Source organism: Astatotilapia calliptera, chromosome 8 (genome assembly GCF_964374335.1).
Source record: "Astatotilapia calliptera chromosome 8, fAstCal68.1, whole genome shotgun sequence".
Lineage (NCBI taxonomy): Eukaryota > Metazoa > Chordata > Actinopteri > Cichliformes > Cichlidae > Astatotilapia > Astatotilapia calliptera.
Window position 1 is genome coordinate 21,721,713 of NC_137429.1, and position 27,033 is coordinate 21,748,745.

At 40.8% G+C, this 27,033-nt stretch overlaps 1 protein-coding gene across 2 annotated transcripts in view; it reads right to left on the reverse strand.

Moving 5' to 3' along the window:
- Positions 1-27,033, reverse strand: part of snx29 (sorting nexin 29) — a 141,685-nt gene that overhangs the window by 55,545 nt on the left and 59,107 nt on the right. For both annotated transcript variants that reach the window (XM_026179080.2, XM_026179079.2), the window contains exon 15: positions 9,876-9,982. In XM_026179080.2, coding sequence (XP_026034865.1) covers positions 9,876-9,982 — 107 coding nt within the window. The remainder of the gene's footprint in view (positions 1-9,875; positions 9,983-27,033) is intronic.

Here is a 27,033-nt window from a genome sequence, read left to right on the forward strand (position 1 = left end):
AGCACTACTGTATGATGTACCAAGCTCTCAAAATGAGGACAAAACTTGGCTGTTTAAATTAAAAATGAGCAATTTTCAAACTACTTTCAAACTCAAAAGAAATATTAAATGTTTCCAAAGACTAATTACTACATAATTATTAATCTCACCTTCCAGTTTGATTAATGGTTACCAAAATTAAAATGCCTGTTTTGGATTTTTATCAAATACATTTTGTTAACAAAACAAATAATTTTATGGTTTTTTAAAACATAAGTAGTTAAATCTCTGTCTATAACGTGCAATTATATGCCTAAATATGGGATATTTAAACGAAATGAAAAAAGAAATCTCTACATATCTGATCTGCTTCAGCAGCACTTGTTGGATTTAATTAAACTGACATTTGAAAAGTGCCCTTGTGTGCATTTTTTAAAATTTAATCTGGGTAAAGACTTCTTATCACTAGCGTACAAATTCAGTGGTTATGGCTAACAAGGTGTTTTATGAAGTCACAGTGACCTTGACCTTTGACCGAAAGATTCTCATCAGTTCTCCGATTTCAAGATTTTAAGAAATTACCAAAAGTTGTTCTTGAAACATTAAACGTATGGATGCAGTAATAATGCTTTTGCCTTATGAATGAAACTGCAGGACACTATGTACATATTGCAGAGTTAGATGTGGCTGTTCTCATGAAAAGGATCATCACTGGGCTGGGTTGTCAGGTGACAGGTGGGAACGTTATAAAAAGAGCATCTTCATACGATAAAAAGAGACGCAGCAGTCTGTTGTTGCCCACCGGTTCCACTTTTTTAAATGAGACTTCAGCCTATTCGTAGGCGACATTAAGAGGTTCTTAAAAAGATCCAAATTGGTTTTCAGAAACACAAAGAACTGATTTTACTCAAAGGAGTATTTGAACATCTCCTACTGGCTTAGAGGTTTCCAGGTATAAATCTGAATTGCCTAAAGAGAAGTAGCCTTTAAACTCTCCCTTTTTAAAATCATAACTAAGGAAGAGTTTTTCTTTAAAAATCTTTTCCTTTATTTATTTATTTTTTTAATAGGATGACATTTTGTGCAAAATGTTCAATATAAACATCCTGAATGGCTGAGTTAAGTTAACTTTAAGTGAACTAAAGTACTGCGCAAAAGCCCCAAGTCTCTCTTCATTTCTTTATAGTTTGCTTTAAGAAAATGGGAAATGGTTGCAGTGATTTATTGAAATGTGCAAAAATATTAAAACCTAGTATGAAAGGCAAAGATTCAGAGAGGTTTTTGGAATTCTAACAAACTTGAGTCAGTATGTGGTACGACCACATGTATTTTTCAACACAGCCTGAACTCTTAGGCATCTTTCTGGTCATTTCAGTAAGGATCGGCTGCAAGAATAGTTTTCCAGGCTTCTTCCCTGTCAAGATAATTCCCACACTGTTCCAGTAATGTTAAGGTTGGGCTCTGGAGGAAGCCAATCCATGACTGATAGCATGTTTTTCTACCCAGGTATGCTTGGACTGCATTGGGAGATAGTATTGCATAGGATCAAAAAATTTTTAAAAAGTGGCGATTTTCTCTGCAGTTTTGCAATTTTGACAGATTGGCCAACACCCCTGGCTGAAGTTGGAGTCCCAAACCATTTTATTCTAAATTTACAGCCACTGGTTCTTTGGGAATCACCCCATTGCTGCCTGCAAAAATACTATTTTATGCCTGTCAAACTGTTACCTCTGGTATTATTTGCTTATTCATCTAAAGGTATGATTGCACTGTTTGCTCAAGGCCATTTAAAGAGATTACATGAAACTCTGCTTCTTTGGAAGCAAAATACAAGGACATGAAAGCTGGCTCGAGACTTTTGCAAAGTGCTCTGTCGGATCAGCTTCACAATTGATAAAAAAATATAATTAAAAATGAACAGTCACATCCTGGTGAGTGTGCATGACTGGAAGCCTGATAAGTTCATAGAGGTGTTTCTGTACTGTACACCTTCAGCCTGCCACCAACAGCCTGCGTGCGCTGATAAGACGATGTGTTACATCATCGCCTGCCCACCTTTTCCTTATCGCCCAACACTCACAGATCGGTGTCATGCAGTTTGGGTGTTTCTCAGAAACCTCGGTGGAAATCTTTACTGCATTATGCAAAGCATTTTTGTTGTTGTTGTTTTTTTATTATTCACAGACAAAGAGAAGTACAATGCCATAAAGATGCAAATTAAAATGGTTATGTCTTTATTCCCTGGAGTTGTTGCACTTGCTCCCCCCTCGTTTTCATCTCTCTGCATCTGTCTGTCTTTCATGTCCTTTTTGTTTATTTCACTCAGAAACAGATCCACTGGGATACGGTGACGTGCTTGCACACTGATAGCTTTTTTTAAACCAGCTTTGATCAGACATTCATGAAGATTTATGATAGGGATTCACGCAGTTGGCGAATGCAAGCGCACACGAACACGCCAGCATCACCCTCTGATTGACACGGCAAAGAATGAAAGGAAATAAGAGAAGAATGAGAGAAAACAGATTGTGGCACCAAAAACAAAGGCTTCTTACTCACTGAGACCGTTTGGTTATAGGTTGAATGAGTAAAACCAAAAACATTTTAAACAGATGATTTAAAGAGATGATTTCAAAACTGAGATGGGAAAAGCACACGCACAGCTAGCTGTTAGTCAAAGAGCAGACAGGCAAACGCAACCATACCAAAGAATTTCCAGATTTTTGACCTACATTACATAATTATTTAAGACACTTTTCTTGTTTATATTCATATTCATCATGCAAGACCATATAAAATGTGAAAAATTAGTACATGGAAACTTACCATTTAACCATGGCAACCAAGAACATAGAGTGGCATCCCATTATTGATAACACAAACCGTGATCATCTTCTGTCCCTACACAACTGTCTCTAGTTTAACACCTGGCTCATGGACCAGCAACAGCACAAGTAAGAATGACCAACAGACCAGCTGTCCCACAAACTGTGTATATCGTGTATATTTGTGTTTGGGTGGTTAAAAAAAACAACTACAACTCCCTATTCAATGTGTGTGCTGACATATAATGGCACACACCACAGTTGAGGTCATTTCCTGACAGATGTTGCCCCTCAGGCACCTCAGGATGTTACAGCAGGACTCTGCGTTGAGTGTCCAACACAGTGCATTAACATTCCTGACGGTGGTCTGGGCCTGAACGCAACACCTTCAAATTACTGCAGAAACTTTTGCCTATTTCACAGATAAATCCTGTTCGGTCTATAAAAGCTGGAAACTCAGCTCTCATCGCTGGTGATGATCCTCAAAGCAAAAGCTGGTCACTGAGATACAGAAACTGATGTTTGCAAGGTGCATATTCTAAATCTAAGAATGCGTCTTGCAGGGATCAATCTCAAACTAGCAGCCACGCTGGGAGGAAGTTCAGAGGTGTTCAAGGAAACTACCTTAAGGAGAGATCTGCAAAGTTTACATCTGGTAAGATTTTTGTTTCCTGTGGGCATCATCGTGGATCTTTTTGATCATACTAATAGAATCAGTAACAACAGAGTATATCAGGCTGCTGTCGGTGTATTTCTCTTCACAGCCTTTTAGACTCTTGTAGCTCATTGTTTGATTTAATGGTCCACAAACTGTCAGTATGTTCATTTGTAGCCCCAGAAGGCAGGCGCTTTCAGAGGAAGTCTGATAAACCCACTGTATACTACCTGCTTAGGCTTTACAAGCAGAGTTGGTAGAAACTAAAATTCAGAAACAAAAGTCCAAATGAATGCCAGTATGGCTCCATATCTGTGTAAATTACTTAATGATCCATTGAAACTGCCATAATAAGGCTCTAAGGTGATTATGTTCTTCTGTCTAATCTGCATCTGCATTATCAGAACACCAGCTAATGCAGCTTTAAAAACATTTAATAAAAGTGGTTTTATTGTAATGATAAACTGAACTAAAGTGAGCTCACTGAAACTATAACAAATGGATTTTTGTAGCAGCAGTAAGAAATACTTCTTCTTTGGAGTCATCAGCAACCAGCCAATCATATTTGCTGCCTTGAATGGTGCAATCAGTAGCTTCAGTGGAATGGCCATATGAGGCTTCATTGCCCTTCATGCCTTTACAAGACATCACAAGCTTGGTTCTGGTAAAAGATGCCAAGCCCAAAACCAAACTCACAGGCCATCATTACCTGCATGTCAGGAAAAAGCTACCCTGTTGAGCAACCACTAAATTACTTTCATTTGTTGAGGTTTGCCTTGTGCACAGCTTCAAAGGCAACATGAAAAGGAAACGAGCATCGAGTTCTGAGTGCAAAGTTAAAGTCAATACAAGGCATTTGCATCATTAAATTAAAACTCAAATAGGTCAGAAACACGGGCGTGTTTCACAGGTTAATGAAGGTTGAGCCCCCATCCAGTATTTATTTGTCTCAGTGAGGCCTTTATGTATCAAACAAGGCTTGATGTGACATTTTCAAAAATCAATAACTTGGCTGCTCAGATTTTGTCTCAGTCACCGAGCGGAGACAGTGGAATCAGGAGTGTTGACAGCTGCTCGTGTAAATCACAAAATGTCAAATTCTTATATCAGGAGAAGCTGCGCTGCAGTTTCAGCTCGTGTGAGCGGTGCATTTATCACACTGCTAAAAGATGGACTGAGCTGTCAGGACTGAAAAGTATGGTCAATATGGAAGTGCCTTTACTCTATTTTTTTATTAAAACAGATTATTTTAATAAAAGTAAATTCAATTATTTTTATTGCTCACCAGCCATGAGCCCAGTTGTTGCTTTTTGTATCGTTTGAGTTTATTGGGAAAACGACCCTCATCTCCATTTGTCTGTGAATACAGCAAACAACTTCCTGATGAGTTTATGGGCTCAGTCTCCATTTTGAAGTTTATTGAATATAACATTAAGTGCGTTTTGTAATTTCTGGCCATGCTAGGAGGCAGAAAAGTGGATTATCCTAGCCTCATTGCCTCTTTTGGAATTGCTGAAGTGTGTGTTTTTGCAATCAGATCCACACCTCACTCATCACATTCGGCTTCAAAATGCAAAGACACAGCTTAACAAACCAGCGTTTTGTTAAGCTGTGTATACACTAAATCTAAGTTACGGTGAGATTAGGGTTGCAAAGGCCCAGGCACCTTTTGAGATTTCCTGCGGCCAGTCACTCTATTCATCTGTATTTGTTCTCCCAGAACAAACACTGTAGACTGCAAACTCCACCTTGAATTTATTAGAGGATTTCTTCTCAGCTATAGCATGCTAGCATGGTTAGCACTAAAAGTAAGCTGATACCATGTCACGTGCAATGCACACAGAGTTTGGATTTTTTATGTGTGTGTTTGCTTCAACTGTCGTTCCTGTGTGATTGATGCTGTGCCTGACAATCAATTAGTCGCAACTAGGGATGGGTACCGGTATTCTGACATAAACGGTAGTAACCAGACCGAAAAGCAGCGCACATTTCGGTGCTTTTTTTCCCTGAGATGTCATACACTTTGGATTCTAGCCAATCTGTCTGTGAAGGTTCCCAGTCATCCAGGTCATCGTAGTCAAAGGAGCTTGCAAAGAAAAGCGTCTGGACTTCTTTAAGTTACTTGAAGACGTTTCACCTCTCATCCGAGAAGCTTCTTCAGGATCATCAGGGGGTCCTTTTGTCCCTCTGTGGGGGGATACTCCCACTAGGTTTATATCTGGGACTCTTATAGCATTTTGTTAAAAGCCGAGAAATGCACCGTATTTGATAGCTTGCTGCGAGACCTCACATCGAGCACATCTACTGCGGGTGTGGTGCCTGTTATTGGACCCGGAGTTAGCAACATCCCCCAAAAACCCGACCGGGAGAGTCCTGGCCCCTAGCCCTGCCAGTGTAGCAGAAATGATGACGGACGATGGCTGCAGCAGCCGTTCTTCTCTGCGTGAGTAGCTTAATGTTGTCCCTGTGTAATTTACATTGAGTAGGCTAACCACGTTATTACATTAATGCACGTAAGGTGAACTAGCAAACATCATCATAGCTACATGCGGCTGTCTTCTTGTTTGATGGCAGATGCTCCCTTCACCCTGGCCAAAAAGGCTAAAACGACCAAAGAAAAAGTGGAAAACAGCTAAACATGAGAGGTTTTTGGACAAAGTTTGTGTTGTTTCCATTGATTAAGCACTGCTTCCAGCCAAGAGTGATGCCATAAATCCCCTATAGCTGCAGAAAAGGCTAACATTGTTACCTTTTTACAAAAAAAACAGCTAAACATAAGAGGTTTTTGGACAAAGTGTGTGTTCTCCATTCTTTAAGCACCGGTTCGGGCACCGGTTCGAGCACCGTTTAAGCACCGGCACCGTTTCAAAAGTACCGGTTTGGTACTGGTATCGGATAAAACCTAAACGATACCCTTCCCTAGTCGCCACATGAAGCCCAGACAGGATGCTCGTGTCCTGTGACAATTCCAATAATCACTCTGCATGTTGCTGTCTTCATTGTGCACAGAAAAGGCAGAATGTTGGCGCAAGATTGGACCGGCTCTGCCATCTTACTCCACCTAGCTTAACCCAAACCAGCAATCACAGCACTCCAGTGATTGCTGGACTTTTCTTGTTGGCAATATGTTGAATAAGAATAACTTAACTATTATGTCATGGCTCAAGTTTCTTATTTAAATAAAAATTTATAAAAAAAATTGTGCCATTTTTCTTCTTTTCAAAGACACTGAACTGGGACCAGTTCAGCCCACACATCACAACTCTGCTATTTCCGTTCATGAAAACACACACACACACAGTTTTCCATTAAAAGCCATTTTTCTGCTTTGCCCGTCTCTATTTCACACTAATATCCCACTGCACTGAATATTATGGTAAGTCCTATTAAGGGAGACAGCTGACAGCACTGGTGATGAACAATAATAAGAACATTCTGTATCTCCTGTTAGCTGCAAGTCTTTCTTGTTCCATTTTCCTCTGTGGTTTGCTGTTATCTAAAGAGCAAGCACTAGCCTCACCAGAGCAGTCACACTCACATTTTACAAGATCCCTACTCTGCAACTTATTACCAAACAGGGACGAGGAAAATACCTGCATCCTGCACGACAGGATAATTTATACCAAGTTGGATGAAGGACAGAGTCTGCAGGGTGATTGTGCTCCACACTGTCCTCTGGGCTTGCTGTAAAGGCCCAAATGACACTGACAGCTCGGTAAACGAACAAATAAATAAGTAAACATCATTAAAAATGCACCATACATGCATGTGCATAAATAAGTGAGGACACAGTTTGGGGAAACACAGACTGAATTATTTCTTATTAAAAAAATATAAAACCTCAGATGAATTATTCATGCAGACACCCTCACACGTGTCACTACCCATTAGAATACACTCTTACTGGGAGTGTTGTCATATTGGTCAATCTAACAGTAAACTGGACACAGCTCTCATCATTACTCACACAGCAGGCAGAGTTATGCCTTATGTCCTATTATTATAGAGCTTCCTGAGATCCTCAATTGATGTTTTTGTAAAGAACCTGCTCGGGGAAAAGCTCTGTTGGCACTGTTATGGGTTTTAAATCAATGCAAATGCAGAAAGTCCAATTTCTCTACTTTATTTAGTTGGAGTAGCCTGGGGACATTTTCCCCCAAAACTAAAAGCTCTGAATGCAGGTATTAACGCAAATCATGACCTCATTTACTTTGATAATATATACAGTAAGTGAACACTTTGTATTGTGAAGTAGAAGCTGTGACTTCCCCCGTTCGTTTAAAGCAAACAGAAGCTTTCTGAAACTCGGGCACCGGCAGATGATCCTGAGAGTGAAATGCAGACGGGAACGTCGTGTTTATCCTTCCGAGTAAAATAAACAAAATAAAACTCAGAGTGAAAAATCAACTTCTTTGAATTGAGGCGCAACAAGGTTTATGTGGTTGGAATTTCAAAAGCTTCATTTCAAAGACAGACACAGCCACAGTCACAGCACATTACAGTTTCTGTACTACAGCGTGGCAGTCACGGTCATTTTTTTGAAGATGGGTGGAACTGGTTACCTAATCCTACAAATACAAGACTGAACAAACAGCGTAGCCCAAGGCATGTGTGTGGGAAAACCCTAAAACCTTCCCCACTTTATCAACTACTTTAGTCTAAACAGGACCATCATCATTTACTAAATTCAATAATATACTGTAGGGAAGTCAGAAGTGATGTTAAGTTTATGTAGAAGCACATTTAAGTGCAAACTGTTCGACAAACAAAAGAATATGAAATAAGATAACAACAAAACTGATCAACCTCAGTCTGTATGTCTGGGTGGTGGCGGTTAGTAATACTGGGTTACCACCTGTAGAAGTTCTTTGATGACCCTGCAGTGGTTGGCTGCACTAAGGGTGGGCAGGAGTTGAAGTACAGAAAGCTGGTCACTGCAATGAATGGCAGAATGGACTGGAGGACCAACAGCAATGCTCCGCACAAGAAGGGGATGAGTAAACTCTACTTTCTAAGGAAGCTCAGATCCTTTAATGTGTGCAGCAAGATGCTGGAGATCTTCTACTAGTCTGTGGTTGTAACTCCCATCTACTTTGCTGCTTTCTGCTGGGGGGAGCAGCATCAGTGCCAGAGATGCCATCGTTTAAGTCACTGAGGGCCAGCACGTAACTGAAGATTTAATGTACATATTATTTATTACTACTCTTTTGAAAATTCTCAAAAGTCTTATTTTTATTTTACTTCTCTATATGTAAATTTTTGGACTCTCTCACAGTATAACGCCCTCATTATGTGCTTTAACAAGAAAGAAAGAACCCACCTTCTGACAAAAATGGGGTGAAACATAAATCCAACAGCAGTAAACAGAAATCAGTATTCAGTCTGCTTTAAAAGCCAAATAATGCTCATATGAGTTTCAGAAATGAGTAATTTTGGAAAGCTCCTGATGTGAAGGTGCAGTTTGGTCCACTGCAAAGGCCTGATCTCTTTTATGTTTTAATCAGGACCTTGGGACAGCTAGGAGCATCTGCTCAGCAGACCTCATTGATCTAGTTGGAGTGAGCAAAGTTAAAAGATCAGAGACGTAAACAAGTGCCAACCCATGTAATGGCTTAAAAACAAACAAGAAAATCTTCAAATCAATTCTAAAACTCAGCAGGAGGCAGATCTAAGGAAGCCAACACGAGTGATATCTGGTCTTGCTCGCATGAGCCAGTTTAACAGCTGAGCAGCTGCAGTCGGCCAAGCAGTGACAGACTGAATAAAGACGCAACAGTCGAGACAAACTGAGGCCATGGATGCCCTCTGAAGCAGAGCAAAGAAGCTCGTTTTAACAACAGCATGGATCCGTTTATCAAACGCAAAAAGTGCCGTGCAGACCACTCCCAGGTTCCTCACACAGAGTTTTATAGATCCTTAAAGGCCTGAAGCAGTAGAAAAAAATGAACATGTGAAACTAGTGGTCGAGCAAAAGCTTAGCAGAAAACGTTAACTGAGGTCACAAATCGAGTGATTATTTTCTCATAGACCTCAATAAATCTGACTACTTTTCACAACCACAGGAGTCGCCCCTTGCTAACGATGAGATAAACACAAATTGAAATGGCAGTTTAGCTACAATTAATCTTATCCGTATTTATTAATGTGGTAGAAAACACAGGGAACCGCTCTGGAACTAAACCCAGAGATACAATTTGTTATTTTATCTCTCCTGTTAGCACAATAATTGTCTTGAAGTGTGAAAATTGAGAGCAATGCAATGTCTCAAACATGAGGAACTAACATTTACAGTATGTCGCTCATGTGATGAACTGGAGGGAACCTGGAAACTTCCTGGATTTTATTATAAACAAGCTTTAAAAACATTTGACGCTGATCCTTCTCTCTGTAGCAGTATGAATGAGGACAACACTCACCTCGATGAGTTTGCGTTCATAGCTAGCAGCCAGCTCCTCAATGTCGCCCATGAACTTATTCTGTGGAATTGGAGTCTGCTCTTCGCTTGACCGCAACACGGACAGGGCTGCAGCAGACAGAGAAAGAGAGAGAAGGAGCATTGACAAAGATGAAAAGATACTGAGACATGTCCAAAGGACACGCTGTGGTGAAAAACTCTTATTACAGAGTCATCTTCTGTGGTGAGCTTTGACACTGGCAGCTGTTCCATGTCTTGTTTTGAACAACGCAACCATGCAAACACAATGAATCTCAATTTGGAATGCGATATGAGTATAACAATATAGTCTGCTTGAAAGACAACAACACGTCCACAGAGTATGCACTCTCTTAGAGTATGCATATATACTTCCTTTCATGTGCACTTAAAACCACATTTTTCTTTCTCAGAAATCTTCTTACTGTTCTGTCAAAATGATAAACTCCCCTTCTCTCACCATTGCCTGTTCTACTCCGACTTCCTCTTCAGATAGAGTTTATTGTTTCTTTGCACTACTGTAGCTTGCTAACTTGCTAAAGTCATCCCAGCAGAGCCTGAAGCGGCGCTTCTGAGCCTATTAACGTCAACTAATCCAGTTCCCTCAGCAAAGAACGGCAGAACACGCTAAAGTCAGAGCACTGAATCTTTTTCCTTCTTTTTTCCAGAAGGTGGGTGTAAGATGGATTGTTTTTTCACCTCAGCAAAAGCAAATGAACAGTGTTATTTCACTGCCACCACACATAACAAACACAGAGACTAATAGACTGAGGCTAGAAGGAGGGAGAGACAGGGAGAGAGACATGAGCCAAGACAAATAAAAGAGGTTGAAAATAAATTACACAGGAACATATTCAGCATGTCCAAAGGCCCGACAGAGCTCAAATAAACTCGTGGCAATGGCTCTTTAGGGGGAGGTTTTAGAAAATCTACAGCTAGACTGTAATTATAGAGAGAACCTCCAGCAAGTGTCTGAACGTCTAGACAGAGTGAGACAGGTATTGATGAAGGAGCTTCCTGTGGTTCCAAACAAAGGTACCGTAGGGAGAACAGCTGCTGAGAATCACAGGCAGGTACAAGTTCACAAATAAGAGGAGTAAAGTTATCCAAGTGGACTGCTGGTACGCACACATAGCTGTTCACATACTGTAAACATGTGCATGTTGTTCTCTGGAGCAATAGTTCTCCAGGTTTTTTAAAGGTATTTCTTTGTTTTCCTTTGGACATTGGCTGCTTTTTTCATTGATTTCCAGTCCAGTCCTTGTACCTGACCATTTTTACAGAAATGCCTTTCACAAAATAAGCTTGTAGCTAAAAAAGCTTAAACACTAGAGCCTATGAACACAAAAAAGTACCATCAGCTGAGTGACAATGATCCCAAACACACTTGCAATGCAATAAAAGCAAATAAAAACCTGGATAGAAAAACACACAATGGAACGCTATCCTTCATGGATCAGCATGAATTATTTTCTCGCTGAAACTGAACTGACCTGTCTTCCCCATGTGATGTTTGTGTAATGTATGTATGGTATGTATGGCAGCCTTAACCCAATTTTGGGATGAATAAAGTATCATCAATCAATCAAAAACTGTTCACTTGTATACCATGTTTCTATGTATGTTGCCAAAAGTTTCAATAAATCACTGCAGCTCTCTGCCAAGTGCAGTGATTACTTTGCCCAGCAATGTCTGGCAGAAATCACCATTTGTAATAATGTACCACTTTAACAAACAAGTCATCTGCAAAAAAGAAATCAAGGAATTGTGAGGTGGCCTTTAACGAGGAGAAACAGGAATAAGGATGGGAAAATATCTTCTCCATATTTTCATTAAACGTTTCCAACAGCAGTTTACACCCAAAATTAGTACATACAAGTGAACATATACAACAAACAAACAATTATGTGCAAGTAAATATCAGCAAAAAATAGAGTCAGGAAACCCTGAGCTGGGACCATTCTCATTGTAGAGTCACCGCATAAAAACCAGTGAACAACTTTTATAACAAAAAGCAACCTGTGACATTTTTAATGAGGTTTGTGAGTCCACTTAAAGAGTCACTCAGAGCTTCAAACCGGTGGTGTCTAGCCTCCTGCTGCTGTCTCGTAACAGCTCCAGTTTTAGATAAAACATTCATGGCTGCAGAGCTGCACATTTTAAATTATCAAGGTAAATTTTATAAAAGGCCAAAGTGTTTAATTAACTTATTTTCTGAGTAACATTTAAAAAGCCTAAAGGGATTCAAAGGAAAGCATAAGCACCCCACGGACTTGACAAAATCTTCATATTTCTCTTATATAAAGATGTATGTACGCATGCAACAACAGAAACACCTCAGGAGGCTGACAGAAGCACATCATCACAGCTCCAACAAAGCGGCAGCGGCAAAGCAATCCCCCAGCTTATCTCTGGCCCGCCAACAGCACTGTACTGTATACAACAGTCAGCAGCCTAATAGCCTAGAAAGCTACAGTACACCGATATACACGGAGATAGAGAGAATGAAAATGTATAAATACTATAAAAAATACTGAAAGACATATTTCCCCAGAGAGGAATCCAAGATGCGCGCACACACACACACACACACACACACACACACACACACACACACACACACACACACACACACACACAAAATCAAGCATAAAGAGGCAAACACACACACACAGAAAAATGCACATACATAGAGGACTGCTGACGGTGGAGCTTGCCATACCAATTTAACTCAGCTCTGAAGGGGTTTTTCCCCTTAAGTTGGATTTCTGTTACCTGTCACACTGATACGCTCTTAATAATGAAAATACAAGGAGTGTGTGGGCAGACGACAGAGGAGAGATAGTGAGAGGGGATTAGGAGGGAGGGCACACACAGATGTTCCTGACTCTAGGAAATTGAGCAGACAGCTGGTTTGGAATAACAAAACTAACTGAGCAACCGACCAAGCAGCTGTGTGTGTGTGTGTGTGTGTGTGTGTGTGTGTGTGTGTGTGTGTGTGTGCGTGCGTGCGTGCGTGCGTGCGTGCGTCCTGAAGAAAACCTCCAAAATATTGAGCTCTATGTGAGCAGATGCTTCAGCAGAACGAGCATTAGACATCGTCATAAGACTGTTTACTGGTGTTTGTGAGTGCCCTGTCCCACTCCCAGGAGTGTGAGTCTCCAGAGACATCTCTGAAATGATCACAGCGTGTGAGATAATTAGTCACTTAAGTGACGAGGTCCACTGAGACACACACATTGGGGAAAGACGGTGGAGTAAAGTTTTGGGTTTGGTTGTTAGAAGTGTTTTTGTGTTTTCAGTTACAAAGCAAGTTCATGTTTATAGGGAAGTCCATGTCATTTAGTCCATTGAGTTACTTTGCCTAAAATAAATGATTTAGTAATAAATGCATGAGAGGCTAAAATAATTCTGACCTTGCAGTACAAGGTAATGTGGAACATATATAATCTTTACTCTGACCCTGCACATATGATTGTTCTTACAGACAGACTTCCCGGTTAGTTGTGTCTTATGTTCACAGGACACAGATGGATGCGTGTATTTTCATAAAGCTTCCAATTAAGGTTCCAATTCAAGCAAAACAAAAGTACTCATTGCTGAATGACTCAATAACATCATGCCAAGTATTCTATTAGATGTGCAGTTTTGTATTTGTAAGTTCTTTTTGCTAATTCTTCAATCCTTGATAAGTAGGGCTAACACAAGTTAACCCCCTTTGTTAACTTTCCCTATCAAGCACAAGGCCACAAGTCCAGACACGCCTGAGGCCACGTCCACACTAATACGTTTCGTTTGAAAACGCATCTTTTTCTCTCCGTTTTGGCTTTACGTCCACACTGAGACGACGTTTTCGGTCAAGGAAAACAGACTGTTTTGAAAATGCTCTCCAAAGCATATACATTTGAAAACGCCGTTTTCGCGTCGCAGTGTGGCCAGCGAACCAAGCCTTTTCGAAAACGATGACACATTTAAGTCATGTGATGCAGTCATGTGACCAATTAACCTAAGATAGAGGGCATTATACAGCAGTTGTTTTGCTTGCTCTCAATTTTGACAGCCCTATTAAAGATTAATATCAGTCTGTACATGCTCCACATAGCTTTTCTTCTAATTCTTTAATTCTCACTCGCTTTTGCAACTTTGTACTTTAGTGTTAGTCGCAGCAACAACTCCACCTCATTGTGAGTCCGTTTAAAAAACTCGGTGCTTTTCTTCAACATTTTGCCGCCAAGTTTCAAAGAGTTAGTAAATAAACGGCAGACAGAAATGAGGCAGGTCGAATCGTCTTGCGCTTCATGCATGCGCAGTACAGGAACATAAGCATTTTTGGTCGTTTCAGCGTGTACGTACAACTCTGTGAAAACGACTGAAAACGATAGTGTGGACGAGGAGCGTTTTCAGAAGAAAACGCCGTTTTCAAAATATCCTGGCTAGTGTGGACGTAGCCTGAGAGCAAGAGCCACACAGCTGTATGAAGCAAATGAAACTATATACAATCTCCCAGTGAAACACAGACGAGCAGAAATATTTCCTCTCTCCTTCAGCCTGATGTCGCCACAAGCTCAAACTATGCATAAGAAGAGTTGCCAGATAAACTCCATCTGGCCTTGAAGCACTTCAAAAGCAGGTTCATATGTACTGCGTATGAAATACAGAAAGCTCCCATAAAGAATGACCTAAACCTTCTGTGAAATCAAGGAAATCCTGAAATATCCTTTCTAAAGTGGGAGCTTTGACTGGTGATAATAACATCAGTGCCAGCAGTCGAGAAAGCGGGGCAGAGCCTGACACACTTGACTAATGCTGCTCCGTCCATTAGCAGTAAGGAGACGTGGCTCTGCATCCACGACCCTGAGCACGCAGCAGACTGAAGAACAAACAAATGTCCATCCTGCTACAGATGAGCTGCTGAATAAAACATGCGAAGTGCTCCCACTACAACAGGACTTATGTGCAATCAAGTGAAGCGCTCCTTGTAATGCCGTAACGGCACAAACCTGCGGCACTCACACCACTGTGAAATTGGGGCTCTTCTGAATCTTCCATTTCTTATCTCTGTATGAAATCGCTCCATCCCTCCCAGCTCCCGTTTCCCATCCTTTGTTCTTACTGTTTTTGTGCCATTAACTTTCTTTCATCTCTTTGCACTTAAAAAAAATATGCGCGTCCTTGTTTTGCTTGAGTCTTCTCCTCTATTAAGAATTGATTTGGTTTCTCTTTTTCTCGTCTTTGCCGCGTCCTTCTTCCCAACTTTCTGCTCTTTCGTGCTGCCTTCATTCATCTCCTCTCACCTGCTTCTTCTTTTAAATCTTACTCATCATTCTTCCTTCACCTTAATGTCTGACATCCTCTTTTGTGCAGGTAACTTTTAATCATGCATATGCACGAAAACTATAATTTAAAATGCACACACACACTTGGACATCAACAGAAACATAAGAAAGAAAGATCAAAAGATGAGCTGATAAAAAGGGGGGGAACATGCCTTTCTCCAACTCACACAAACACACACAGCTGAGTTAATCACACAGCCAGGCCATGTATTGTGGATGGGCTGGCTGGGGAGCAGGCAGGCGGCTGACTGCGTTAATTAATGAGTGCTAATCAAAAGCAATCTTCTTTCATTTTCTAATCGTTCATACTTCATTTCTCCCGTTCTCCTCCTTCCTTTGTGTATCAGCACTAAGAAAGAAAAGACAGAGGGGAAAGATCAGAGCCGCCTTGCTCCCGTTACACGGGACAAATAGCACAAGATTTTCATTCACCCAAACGAGAGGCAGAAGGTGTGGAAATCACTATTCTCCTCGCTCTGATGGGTCCAATCAGGGGAGCTCTGTGCCAGCCTGGCTCAGTCAGGGGTTCGCTGATCATGAGTGGAGAACCAACGACATCCTGATCACACATGCGCCCCACAAGAGCACACGCTAGCTTTCTCTCTCTTACTTGTCTTTAGCCTTCCTGAGTTGTCTGAAGTGGCATAAAAGGAGCCGCTCCAATTATAATGAGCAGAAAGAAAGCGAAGGAGGAAAGGGTTTTTGTTTTCTTTAGTATGAGCTTTGTAAAGGACTTCACTTCAACAAAGACAAATGAGAAACGTGAACAAACGACTAAATGTTGTGCGCTTAAACTGACAATCAGATTATCCTCTGAGTAAGCTATCAAACACAAAGGTTCAGGATTTTAATTTAAACGTTAAACAGCAACAACGTGCGCCATTCTCCTGGTTTAACCCAGAAAAAGTTGTTCATAAAAACACTGAAATCTGCAGCACAACTTTGAAAATATCTGTCTGCTTGCATTTATTCCTTTGCTTTCAATGGTAGTATTTGAGTTTGTTTTTTTTCCCTCCAGGAAGAGTCCAGAATTGCTCCAATCATAGCAAACCACCATCTATCACACCAAACTGCACTTTCCAGCCTTGCACGACACAAAAGGAGAGAAACAGTTCAAAGTCCTTTTCTTTTACCCTTGCGATATCTTTTGATTCGCAAACAACACGTCAACTTCTCTCACAGCCGTTTTAACAGAAATCTAAAATCATTCTTCTTCCTAAAATGGAACAGAGAAAGTTACTTGTTGTCCGCAAGCCGACCTGACCTCCAAACAATGCCTTTTTTTCTTGATCTAGTTTCAAACAATCAGCTGGACGCTGTCAGATAGAACTTTAAAGAGTAAAATCAGATGCGGTGAAACGGACAAAAACATTTACAGCGAGGAGAAGAAATGTCACATGCCTGGTGGTGTAATGGCAACAACAGTATGGTCGTGACTCATGCAGAACATTTGCAACGGTGACGGCATGCAGGGGAGTTTTTGGTCACGATATTGTGGGACAATCACACATTGAAACACCGGTTTGATACACCTTTGCATTTGGATATTTATTAAAGTTTTAAAAAGGTAAAGGTTTCAATATTCTTATATTTAATAATATAATATCACCCTGATCACTTGCATTTACAGCTTTAGTGAGAAGCTGTTTTAAGTAAAAAGCTCACCAGTTGTGTTTTGTTTGTTTTTTTTAAAAAAAGAAGAGAAAAGGAGCCGTTTGTTGGACAAAAGTGGCCAGAGGCATTAAGATGTGAGGCATCAACAACAAGAAATAAAGTGAAAAGTAAGACGCAAACAGTAGACGTGACATTCGCCTTTTATTATCGTGTGGAGAATTCAGAAAGCTATATGTAACATTATTATTTTGAAAGTGACTTAGCTGGCTGAAATAGCTTGTAACACCTGTTAAAATAAGGTTTTAAAGGCTAACTAGATGCCGGGTGCTAAAATCGTCCTCTGACATGTGCATTTTTTAAGCGAATCAACATCAGCTTGTTAATGTTTTTAGTCCTGAACAGCAGCTAATGGAGCAGACTATTTTTTCCCAGTGGGCGTAGTTTTCAGAGAATGATACATGTGCTCTGTCATGGCGGCACATTTAGCAGCAAGAGCCTCGGGCAAAGGGTTGGTCGACACAAAATAATGACGGGGCTGGTAAATTGTAATGTCCCTCTGTGGCTGCGGGAAATGTAATGTGAGAACGAACATGTTTCAACATAAACATGGAGATGATATGAAATCGTGGATATCAACAGAATTGGTAGACAAGGAACTAACTTTTTGTTAGTCTTTCTGGTTTCCACTTGTACTCAGTGTTCTGACTACTATTAACCAATCACGGAGCAGGATTTAGTCTACTTATCTGCAACTAGCTAAAAATGCCAGTATGTTTTACTATCAATCTGATTTGGTATTTATGTTGAGTATTGAGGTTTAGCAGTCATGTGATCATTAAAAGCATTAAATCATTTTGTCCGTCATTTTGGAGTAAAGTGAATGAGGTTCCATAGACCTGGAGACCTGTCAGTGGGTGTTGTCCTTGATTTGTTAGGAAAAGCCTCCTTGCGACTGGTTTGGTCTTTATCAGATTTCTGCAGCTGCATGAAATTTGCATGGACAACAGCTATTTGTTTGCAAACAACTAAAAACTCTCAGCGATAGTGAAACTGTGAGAAATGCAATACAAATCCTACAAGACGGCTGCAACTTTCACTTGATCAGTTTCTGGATTGCGTCACATTTTTAGAAGTTTTACTACTTGGCTAATAGTTAGCGAGTGTTTGAAAGTCAGAGTCTTGTGTGCAAATCGCAGGTGAGTGCAGGAATCTAGGGACCAAAGCAATCACAGGCAGGTTTTTGGTGCAGCTTCCTGTTTGCAGCCAATTTCACCCAGCAACAACCAGGATTCTCCAGGAACCACTCAAAAACCAGTTGGGGAACACACATTTGTCACTAACGAACAGTGATTGTGTTGCACCCAACATGGCGGACAACTTTCAAGAGACTTCAAGTATGTGCACCTGAAATCGCACGAAAAACCTGTCTCCCCCCCTCAAGAAGATGAGGGGAGAAAAAAAAAAACACTCAAATGTTAAATATTAAGAATCGTATGCAGTGAATATTGTGCAGGATTGTGTAGAATGAGAATAAGAACAAAGGTTTTTCAGTATGAGACTCCTCACAGTGCAGAAGATACAGAAGCCTGTGAATTTCTCCTCAGGAATCAGAAAACATGTTTTGTTTTATGTACTCTACAAATTGCCTTTTCTGAAATGACCCAATTTAGCTGCCAGGATCAATAAAGTTCATCTGACACTCTTAAAAGGACTCAGGCGATTAAATCTGATTATGTTAGCGCAGGTAATAATGAGAGTTTCAATCTGCAATCAAACTGTGCCATGTCTGCTACAACACTGATCAAATCAGCACTGATTGTTTGGACAAGCGCATAATCCGAGTAAGCCTGTCAGAGTGACCCGAACACGTTGCCACGCCGTATTCTCGAGATTATTGCTTTTTCCAAGCGAGGCATTACATCTCTGAACGTGTGTTTTGAGCACGTATTTTCAGCACTGTCCTGATAAACAGCACATTTGTAAACAACCTGCTGCCTCAAACGTTCCCTTTATTCTGTGTTTTATTGTCAGCGCGGCATGTTCTTTGGTTGTAATTACTTGTATTACCGTCAAGTCTCCATTTGCTCTTTTCTTGTCTTTGGTTCTCTGCTTCTGAATGACCCAGTTTCACCGCTTAGATTATTAAAGTTTCATTTTATCATCTGCTCTAATCTGAGGTACTCCGCCTTTGTTTCAGCTCGACACCTCTCCGCATTACGTGAGCATCCACTGAGGTTTGCGAGCACGACGCTGTGCGAGCAGTGTGAGGTACAAATAATAAGATGGGACACCACTCGTGTAGGAGAGAGGAGAGGGATGATCAATATTTGGATAATGTGCAGCGGAAGGATTGAATAAATATTCATAAGAAGTGTGAAAGCATATAAATGGCTTAATCATAGAATCTCGTAGTCTGAATCAAAACAAAAATGGCATTGCAGTGTGCACATGTCACGGTGATGAAGTTATGAATGCATAAACCATCACAAGAAAATGTTTCACACACAAACACACAGAGAAGAGGCTTACAGGCAAAACACACACACAGAACCCACTGCTCCCTTCTCCATGAAAAATCTCATTTTACAAAATTAAACCTGAGTTAGAGACTTCCTCACGCGGTGCATATTTTGTACCTGAAAATCACCACAGGGAAAACTCGAGTTGAGTCAACATCCTGTCCACAGAACAAACAAATAAGCCAATTTCTTACGGTGGTCAAACTTTTACAACCCAGAAATGTGTTTTCCTCACTACTGATGGTTCGCTTGCCGTAAACTCAGACATGCAGAGGAGGGGGATCATCTTAATAACTATTTACTGCCCCAAAACAAACCAAGCTCCACAGCAACTAACTGAAACTTCCCTCCACATTCAAGTTCAACTTTAGTTATTCATAGGATCACTTGAGATAAAAAGACTCGGAAGGACAGAATCACTGCTGTGGGGGGCGGGTAATTGAATTTGGGCTTCTTAAGTCTGCACCTTCAGCACAGCATGCCAAGGTCTATTCTACAAATGGGTAGCTGTTAGTACAGCAGTTTCAAAAGAGTGACTATCCCTTCTTATCCTGGAACAGTTAAGCACAGGTTGCGTTTGAAATTCACATTATCTCGACGGAGCACAATCTGAGTGAATCTTTGATCTGACAGCGCGTCACTTGTTTTGTAGCCCATTCCTCCATCTCCTGTCAGTGTATGTTAACTGTATGTTACTGTACACTGAAGGCTGGAAGAAAAATCTGTGTGAACAGGTGACTGAGCCTGCTAATGCGTGTTTTCAGATGAGACAAGAAGAAAACCTAATTATTCCTATGATCAAAGCAATTATTAGGAGAAAGAAGGGGGGAAAAAACTCTGACCCAAAAACGTCTCAGCTGGAAAGCATCACAGCTCAATCTGCCGCGGCCTATTAAAAAGAGTTATTAAGCATTCGCGGAGCGCTTACAGACACTCATGCATGACAAAATTTGCACATTTACAGAACCAATTCCGTGCAAAAATGTGAGCCAGCTCGCGTAAAATAATACTGACACACACAGTTATCACCCTTTTACTTACAGACTGACAAACAAAGGGACCTGCCAAAGACCTGGAGAAGAAGGCTGAAACAAAATATTTTTATTGAAATGTTTAACACCAGTTTAATTGCCATTTAGCATCCTGAACATTTGGCTAAAAGCTCTGCTATAGTTGGGTTGTTTTCTGTGTAAACAGAGGAGCCAATTTCTTATCTGATGGCTTCCCAACTGAGCTGACTAAAAAGTATTTAGTCAGCCACTGATTGTGCAAGTTCCCCCACTTAAAATGATGACAGAGGTCAGTAATTTGCACCAGAGGTACACTTCAACTGTGAGAGACAGAATGTGAAAAAAAAATCCATGAATCCACATGGTAGGATTTGTAAAGAATTTATTCGTAAATCAGGGTGGAAAATAAGTATTTGGTCAATAACAAAAATACAACTCAATACTTTGTAACATAACCTTTGTTGGCAATAACAGAGGTCAAACGTTTACTATAGGTCTTTACCAGGTTTGCACACACAGTAGCTGGTATTTTGGCCCATTCCTCCATGCAGATCTTCTCGAGAGCAGTGATGTTTTGGGGCTGTCGCAGAGCAACACGGACTTTCAACTCCCGCCACAGATTTTCTATGGGGTTGAGGTCTGGAGACTGGCTAGGCCACTCCAGGACTTTCAAATGCTTCTTACGGAGCCACTCCTTTGTTGCCCGGGCGGTGTGTTTTGGATCATTGTCATGTTGGAAGACCCAGCCTCGTTTCATCTTCAAAGTTCTCACTGATGGAAGGAGGTTTTGGCTCAAAATCTCACGATACATGGCCCCATTCATTCTGTCCTTAACACGGATCAGTCGTCCTGTCCCCTTGGCAGAAAAACAGCCCCATAGCATGATGTTTCCACCCCCATGCTTCACAGTAGGTATGGTGTTCTTGGGATGCAACTCAGTATTCTTCTTCCTCCAAACACGACGAGTTGAGTTTATACCAAAAAGTTCTACTTTGGTTTCATCTGACCACATGACATTCTCCCAATCCTCTGCTGTATCATCCATGTGCTCTCTGGCAAACTTCAGACGGGCCTGGACATGCACTGGCTTCAGCAGCGGAACACGTCTGGCACTGCGGGATTTGATTCCCTGCCGTTGTAGTGTGTTACTGATGGTGACCTTTGTTACTTTGGTCCCAGCTCTCTGCAGGTCATTCACCAGGTCCCCCCGTGTGGTTCTGGGATCTTTGCTCACCGTTCTCATGATCATTTTGACCCCACGGGATGAGATCTTGCGTGGAGCCCCAGATCGAGGGAGATTATCAGTGGTCTTGTATGTCTTCCATTTTCTGATGATTGCTCCCACAGTTGATTTTTTCACACCAAGCTGCTTGCCTATTGTAGATTCACTCTTCCCAGTCTGGTGCAGGTCTACAATACTTTTCCTGGTGTCCTTCGAAAGCTCTTTGGTCTTGGCCATGGCGGAGTTTGGAGTCTGACTGTTTGAGGCTGTGGACAGGTGTCTTTTATACAGATGATGAGTTCAAACAGGTGCCATTCATACAGGTAACGAGTGGGGGACAGAAAAGCTTCTTACAGAAGACGTTACAGGTCTGTGAGAGCCAGAGATTTTCCTTGTTTGAGGTGACCAAATACTTATTTTCCACCCTAATTTACGAATAAATTCTTTACAAATCCTACCATGTGAATTCATGGATTTTTTTTTCACATTCTGTCTCTCACAGTTGAAGTGTACCTCTGGTGCAAATTACTGACCTCTGTCATCATTTTAAGTGGGGGAACTTGCACAATCGGTGGCTGACTAAATACTTTTTTGCCCCACTGTATATACAAATAGCATAAAATCAGCCTCAAGATGTCCTGATATAATGGTTCTTCATTCTCTCTTCAAGTCAGAGAGCTCTCTTACATCCTAACAACATACAACCAAAACATCTCATGAGTAAGTACCTTTAATCTGTTTGGCAGGAAGACTGGCTTTTCACCGTTTTCCATGGAAATGTGTACTTTTACTGAATAACAAACAGACTGGGCTTTAGAGAGAGACCGGCACTCTTCAGGTTAAATATTTTCACACGGCGAACTTAACAGATACCTCATTTGAAATTTCAAGGATTAGAATCAGCACAGCCCATGTCTGTCAATCTGGTCTTCCCTTTGTTTCAACAGGAGACATAAGGCAAACCCAGATGTCTCACAAACAAAGAAAGTTTGTCGGAGAAAGCCCGGTGAAGCTTACTTTTATGATTAAACAGCGTGCTTTGTTCTTCAGCGTAACTCTAAGCCTGCTTATGATGTGTGACCGGACACAGATGGATAAAAAAAAATGAAAACCAGAACTTAATACGACTTTTAAGAGTGAAAGAGGGATCAAAGTATAACTATACTAAATGGTGAAAGAATCTAAAAGATGAGATCAGACTTGAGAGCAAGGGGTCAGAAGGCCAGTTCCCATAACAACCAACTGATGTCATACATACCGATTGCATATAATAGACGGATGTAGCTACCCTCATGTCACCCTGTGATTTGTAGTTATAAAGTATCAAATTTGGAATTCACACATGAAGAAGAAGCTTTAGCCACACCCCTAGCAGCGATACCTCGTTAGCTTGGTAAGAAAGGTGCATCTGTTATTTACCTCAATATTAAGTGAAAATATCACCTGAGGAGAATAAAAGCTTTTAAATCACAGGGTAGCCCTACTTTATTAACTGTTTTACTTTGAACGAGGCAATAATTTAGAAAAAAGACCCGCGAGAAGTGGTGAAAGTAACAATTAAGACTATAAATCTTTAGTGAGGTCATAAATCAAATGAGCAGTAGGGCCATGTTCTTAACACACAACACTTCCTCCAGAATTACTGAATGACTGACTCACAGCTGAATTCTATTAAAGCTACTTTACACTCAATCATGAAAAAGGGGAGGGGGGGGGGATTCACTGGTGAATGAAAACTTGACATTTACTGGATGCTGTTGGTCCGAAGGAATTTATATTGTTAAAAAATAAACATGACACTAAATGTATCAAGCGCACAAAGTGCTGAGGTTGCATTTTCTGTGAAGCAGAGGAAAACCTGGATTAAAGGCACGTTTCTGATATAAGATTCTTCATAAGTAGCAGAAATTGGATTTGCTTTTTTAAAATAACATCTTTGTCTCCACTGCACGAGATGAAAAGGTGTAATTAGAGGTTTGCCTCTGTGTGACATCACAGCTACTTTCCTGAAAACGTCAGCAGCCGCACAGCAGGCCATTTCCTTCTCATCACTTAAAGTAGAGGCAGCCAGCAGCACTTTCTCCGTCTCCAAGTATCTCTCTCACCTCTCCCACCATGCAGCTCAGCAGCTTTGCTAATTGACTGCCATTTTAGAAAGTCAATCTAATTGCTTTTTGGTTATCGTGCTAATAGTCTCTGTGCTGCTAAAGAGCACCTGAGCTTTCTAACATTCGACTTAATCACACAGACCATTCCTTTGCTCTTGGAGCCGCCCACTGACCAACTATCGTTTAACACCAGTGATTAATGAACTGTTAAAGGGGTCAAATTATGATATTATGTAACCTCACAGCAGCTAAACCTCAAAACCACAATTGGACGGTAGGTACTGGAAGCATATGAGATACTAGCAAGATACTTGGTGTATAAACGCTCACTTGGAAAACTTAGGGCTAATTGCTTTGAACTGGCTCAGCATGGTGGTGTGCTAACCACCACACCACCATAAATTGACCATAGATGTGGAAGTGAATGGTTGTCTGTCTCTCTGTGTTATCCTTGCCACAGACTGACAACATGGCCTATGCCCATGCATGGATGGATGCATGCATGCATGCATGGATGGATGGATGCATGCATGGATGCATGGATGGATGCATGGATGGATGCATGGCTGGATGGATGGCTGGATGGATGGATGGATGGATGGGAAATGGGCTACCATGTATTCAAGGTGGCCTTGGTCTGATGAATAAATAAATAAAGCATTACTGAGTAACACAAAAACCTCACTGTGAAGCCTCATAAAAATAAATAAATAAAGAGTTTTCTCTCAATCAGCCTTCGGTGGTGAAATAAAGACTGTAATAGTTGTCGGACTGAAAGGAAGAAAGAGTCAGAGAAGTCTGCTCGGTGCGATCTGTTTGCTTTGACAACAGTGAGAATGATTCTCTACTTGTCTCAGATTAATTACAGAGAAAGCAAACAGTGTCGACGGTGAAAAGAAAACATCCATTTAAAGTGCAATGGCAAAATAAATGCACTAAACATAGCTAAAGTAGCACTGTCACTAAAGTAGCATTGCCAAACATTTAGCCCTGACATCCTGGTGTGTAAAGGACCAGCGTCCCATATACTTAAAATAATAATTAAAAAATGACAGAAAACCAGAGAAACAAAGAAGCCCATGTTGCCATCCTGTCTGCCATGGATCACTGCCCAAACATGCACTGAGGTTTCAGAGACCTGAAGAAAGCCAGAAATAATGAATGATTTAGCACAGTATGATTTTCAGACTCTGCCCATACACTAAGCTGTGATAGATATACTAGTTTTGCTAGCAGCTGTACTCAATGTAATGCTCTCAAAAGGATGCTAATATGTTTATAATCACCATGTTTAACAGGTGTTGGCTGTTGGTGTCACTATTTACAGAATACAGGACTCTTTTACCATTTCAGTTTGGCTTGTTAACATGCTAATCTCTGTAAACTTGCACTAAATTCAAAGTGTAGCTGAGGCTTATGGGTGTTAGTCATAATCGAAGTTTCACATAATCAAGTATGTGAAACAACGAAAGGTTGACTTAATTATCGTGCTTGATGAAAAGGGTAACATCATCCTGAAGAAAAAATTTATGTATATTTGATGTATAAATGTATAACTTTTCCAACAGTCACCATCAAAAAAACATTTTTGAACCCATCAGAGGAAAAGCCTGTGGTTCATGAAGGAGATTAAAAGTTATCCTTTGGGATGCCTGGGGAAAAAATTCTGCTGCACTTCCTCCAGTTATTGCTGAGATATTTCAATCTCAACTCGCTGACCATCAAACTGTCATTTCAATCCTCATAAAATAAAAAAGTAATAATATCATGAGGATGTTTGAGGTCCTCTTTTCTCAGTCTTCCAGCATACAGACACAGTTAAGTATTGCACTGCTTGTTCTGCAGGGCTAAACATTAATGTTTTTGTTTGAACATGCAGCCGCTTTAACAATAACAACATACTGTGATAATATCTGAGCAATCTGTGATTCCCACTCCTACAACAGTGCACGGCACAACACAGCACAGAGAAACCTTAAATCCGTGGAGGTCAGCAACAACAACACTGCATTACGTATTTCTATACAGAAAAAACTGTGCTCCTCAAAGCTGTTTTAGCATCACTTCAAAACTACTTTATTTATTAATCATTTCACTTCAAAACTATGTCTTTTATTTCAAGCAACAAAAAAGTGGAAATAAAATCCTCCTCCGTGACGAAATAAAGTCAAGTTCCCCAAAAGTGAAAGCAATGAGCATGTAATACAGAATCCACCGTAGAAGCCAAAGGAGGCTGCCAGTTATCTCAGTGATTGCCTCGTTTGTTGAAAGTAGTTATTTTAATGTCTCAAAATTAATATGTTAATGATCTGTTGATGTGCATGCGCTGCATGAAGTACTCTTAATGAGGATTTGGCTCAGGTGTCTTGGGAGGGTTTATTAAAAAAATGAGAAGCCTCGATATTCTTCTAGGTGTTTCAGATGAGCCAAGTGAGAGGAGACCCTGTGCTCTGGTTTTGCATGCTGGAAGGGGGGGGGGGGGGACCAATATGGCAGAATGAGCATTAAAAATTGATGTTTCCATCTGGAAGCAGAGGAGAGGGAGGAATTTTGTCCTTCTTTCAACAGTTGATAGGAACAATCCTTACATTTAGCATTAAATGAAATGTGTTCTGTCTCTAACACTGAATTATAAAGACGGAGATAAAGGACAGAGAAAGAAAGAGTGGAAAAGTAAGGGCTGCTAACGTATTAGCAAGTGTAATTTAGACATTTCCTATTTTAGAGCTGAAGGGAAGCCGAGGGGACGGTGACAGAGCGAGGCTACTCAGACATACGTGACACACAGAGAGACAGAGACGAGAAAAAGACAGAAAAGAGAGCCGTGAATGAAAGACAACGAGGAAAGGAGGCAGAGAAGACAATATTACACACAGAGGTCATCTTGATCGAGAGAGGTCTTTGATTCGGAAGCTACCTGTGGGCTGTTACGACCTGCTTGAAACTAGCACATACAGACGCACACACTGAGGTACAAACTAATCTGCCCCAACAAAATGAGTCTAGCCTACAACTTAAGCCATCTTATCTAAACGCATACAGATTCATTTAAGTCCCCAAAAACGTGATAAAATGGGGCAAAATACTCAGACTCATTACAAAACGCATAAAAAAGGCTCACCTGTGCGAGCAAAAGAGACAAGTCCTGAAGTCTAGAGCAGGCAACAACTGATTTGATTACACTGTCAAATATTCATTTACGCTCCAGACAGAACTGGTGACAAACAGCAACACCAGTAGCATTCAAGCACACGTTCTCCAGTTACACAGCAGTCAGAAAAACAAATGCCAGCTGTTACTCAACAGAGCTCAGAAAAACCCACCAACACTCA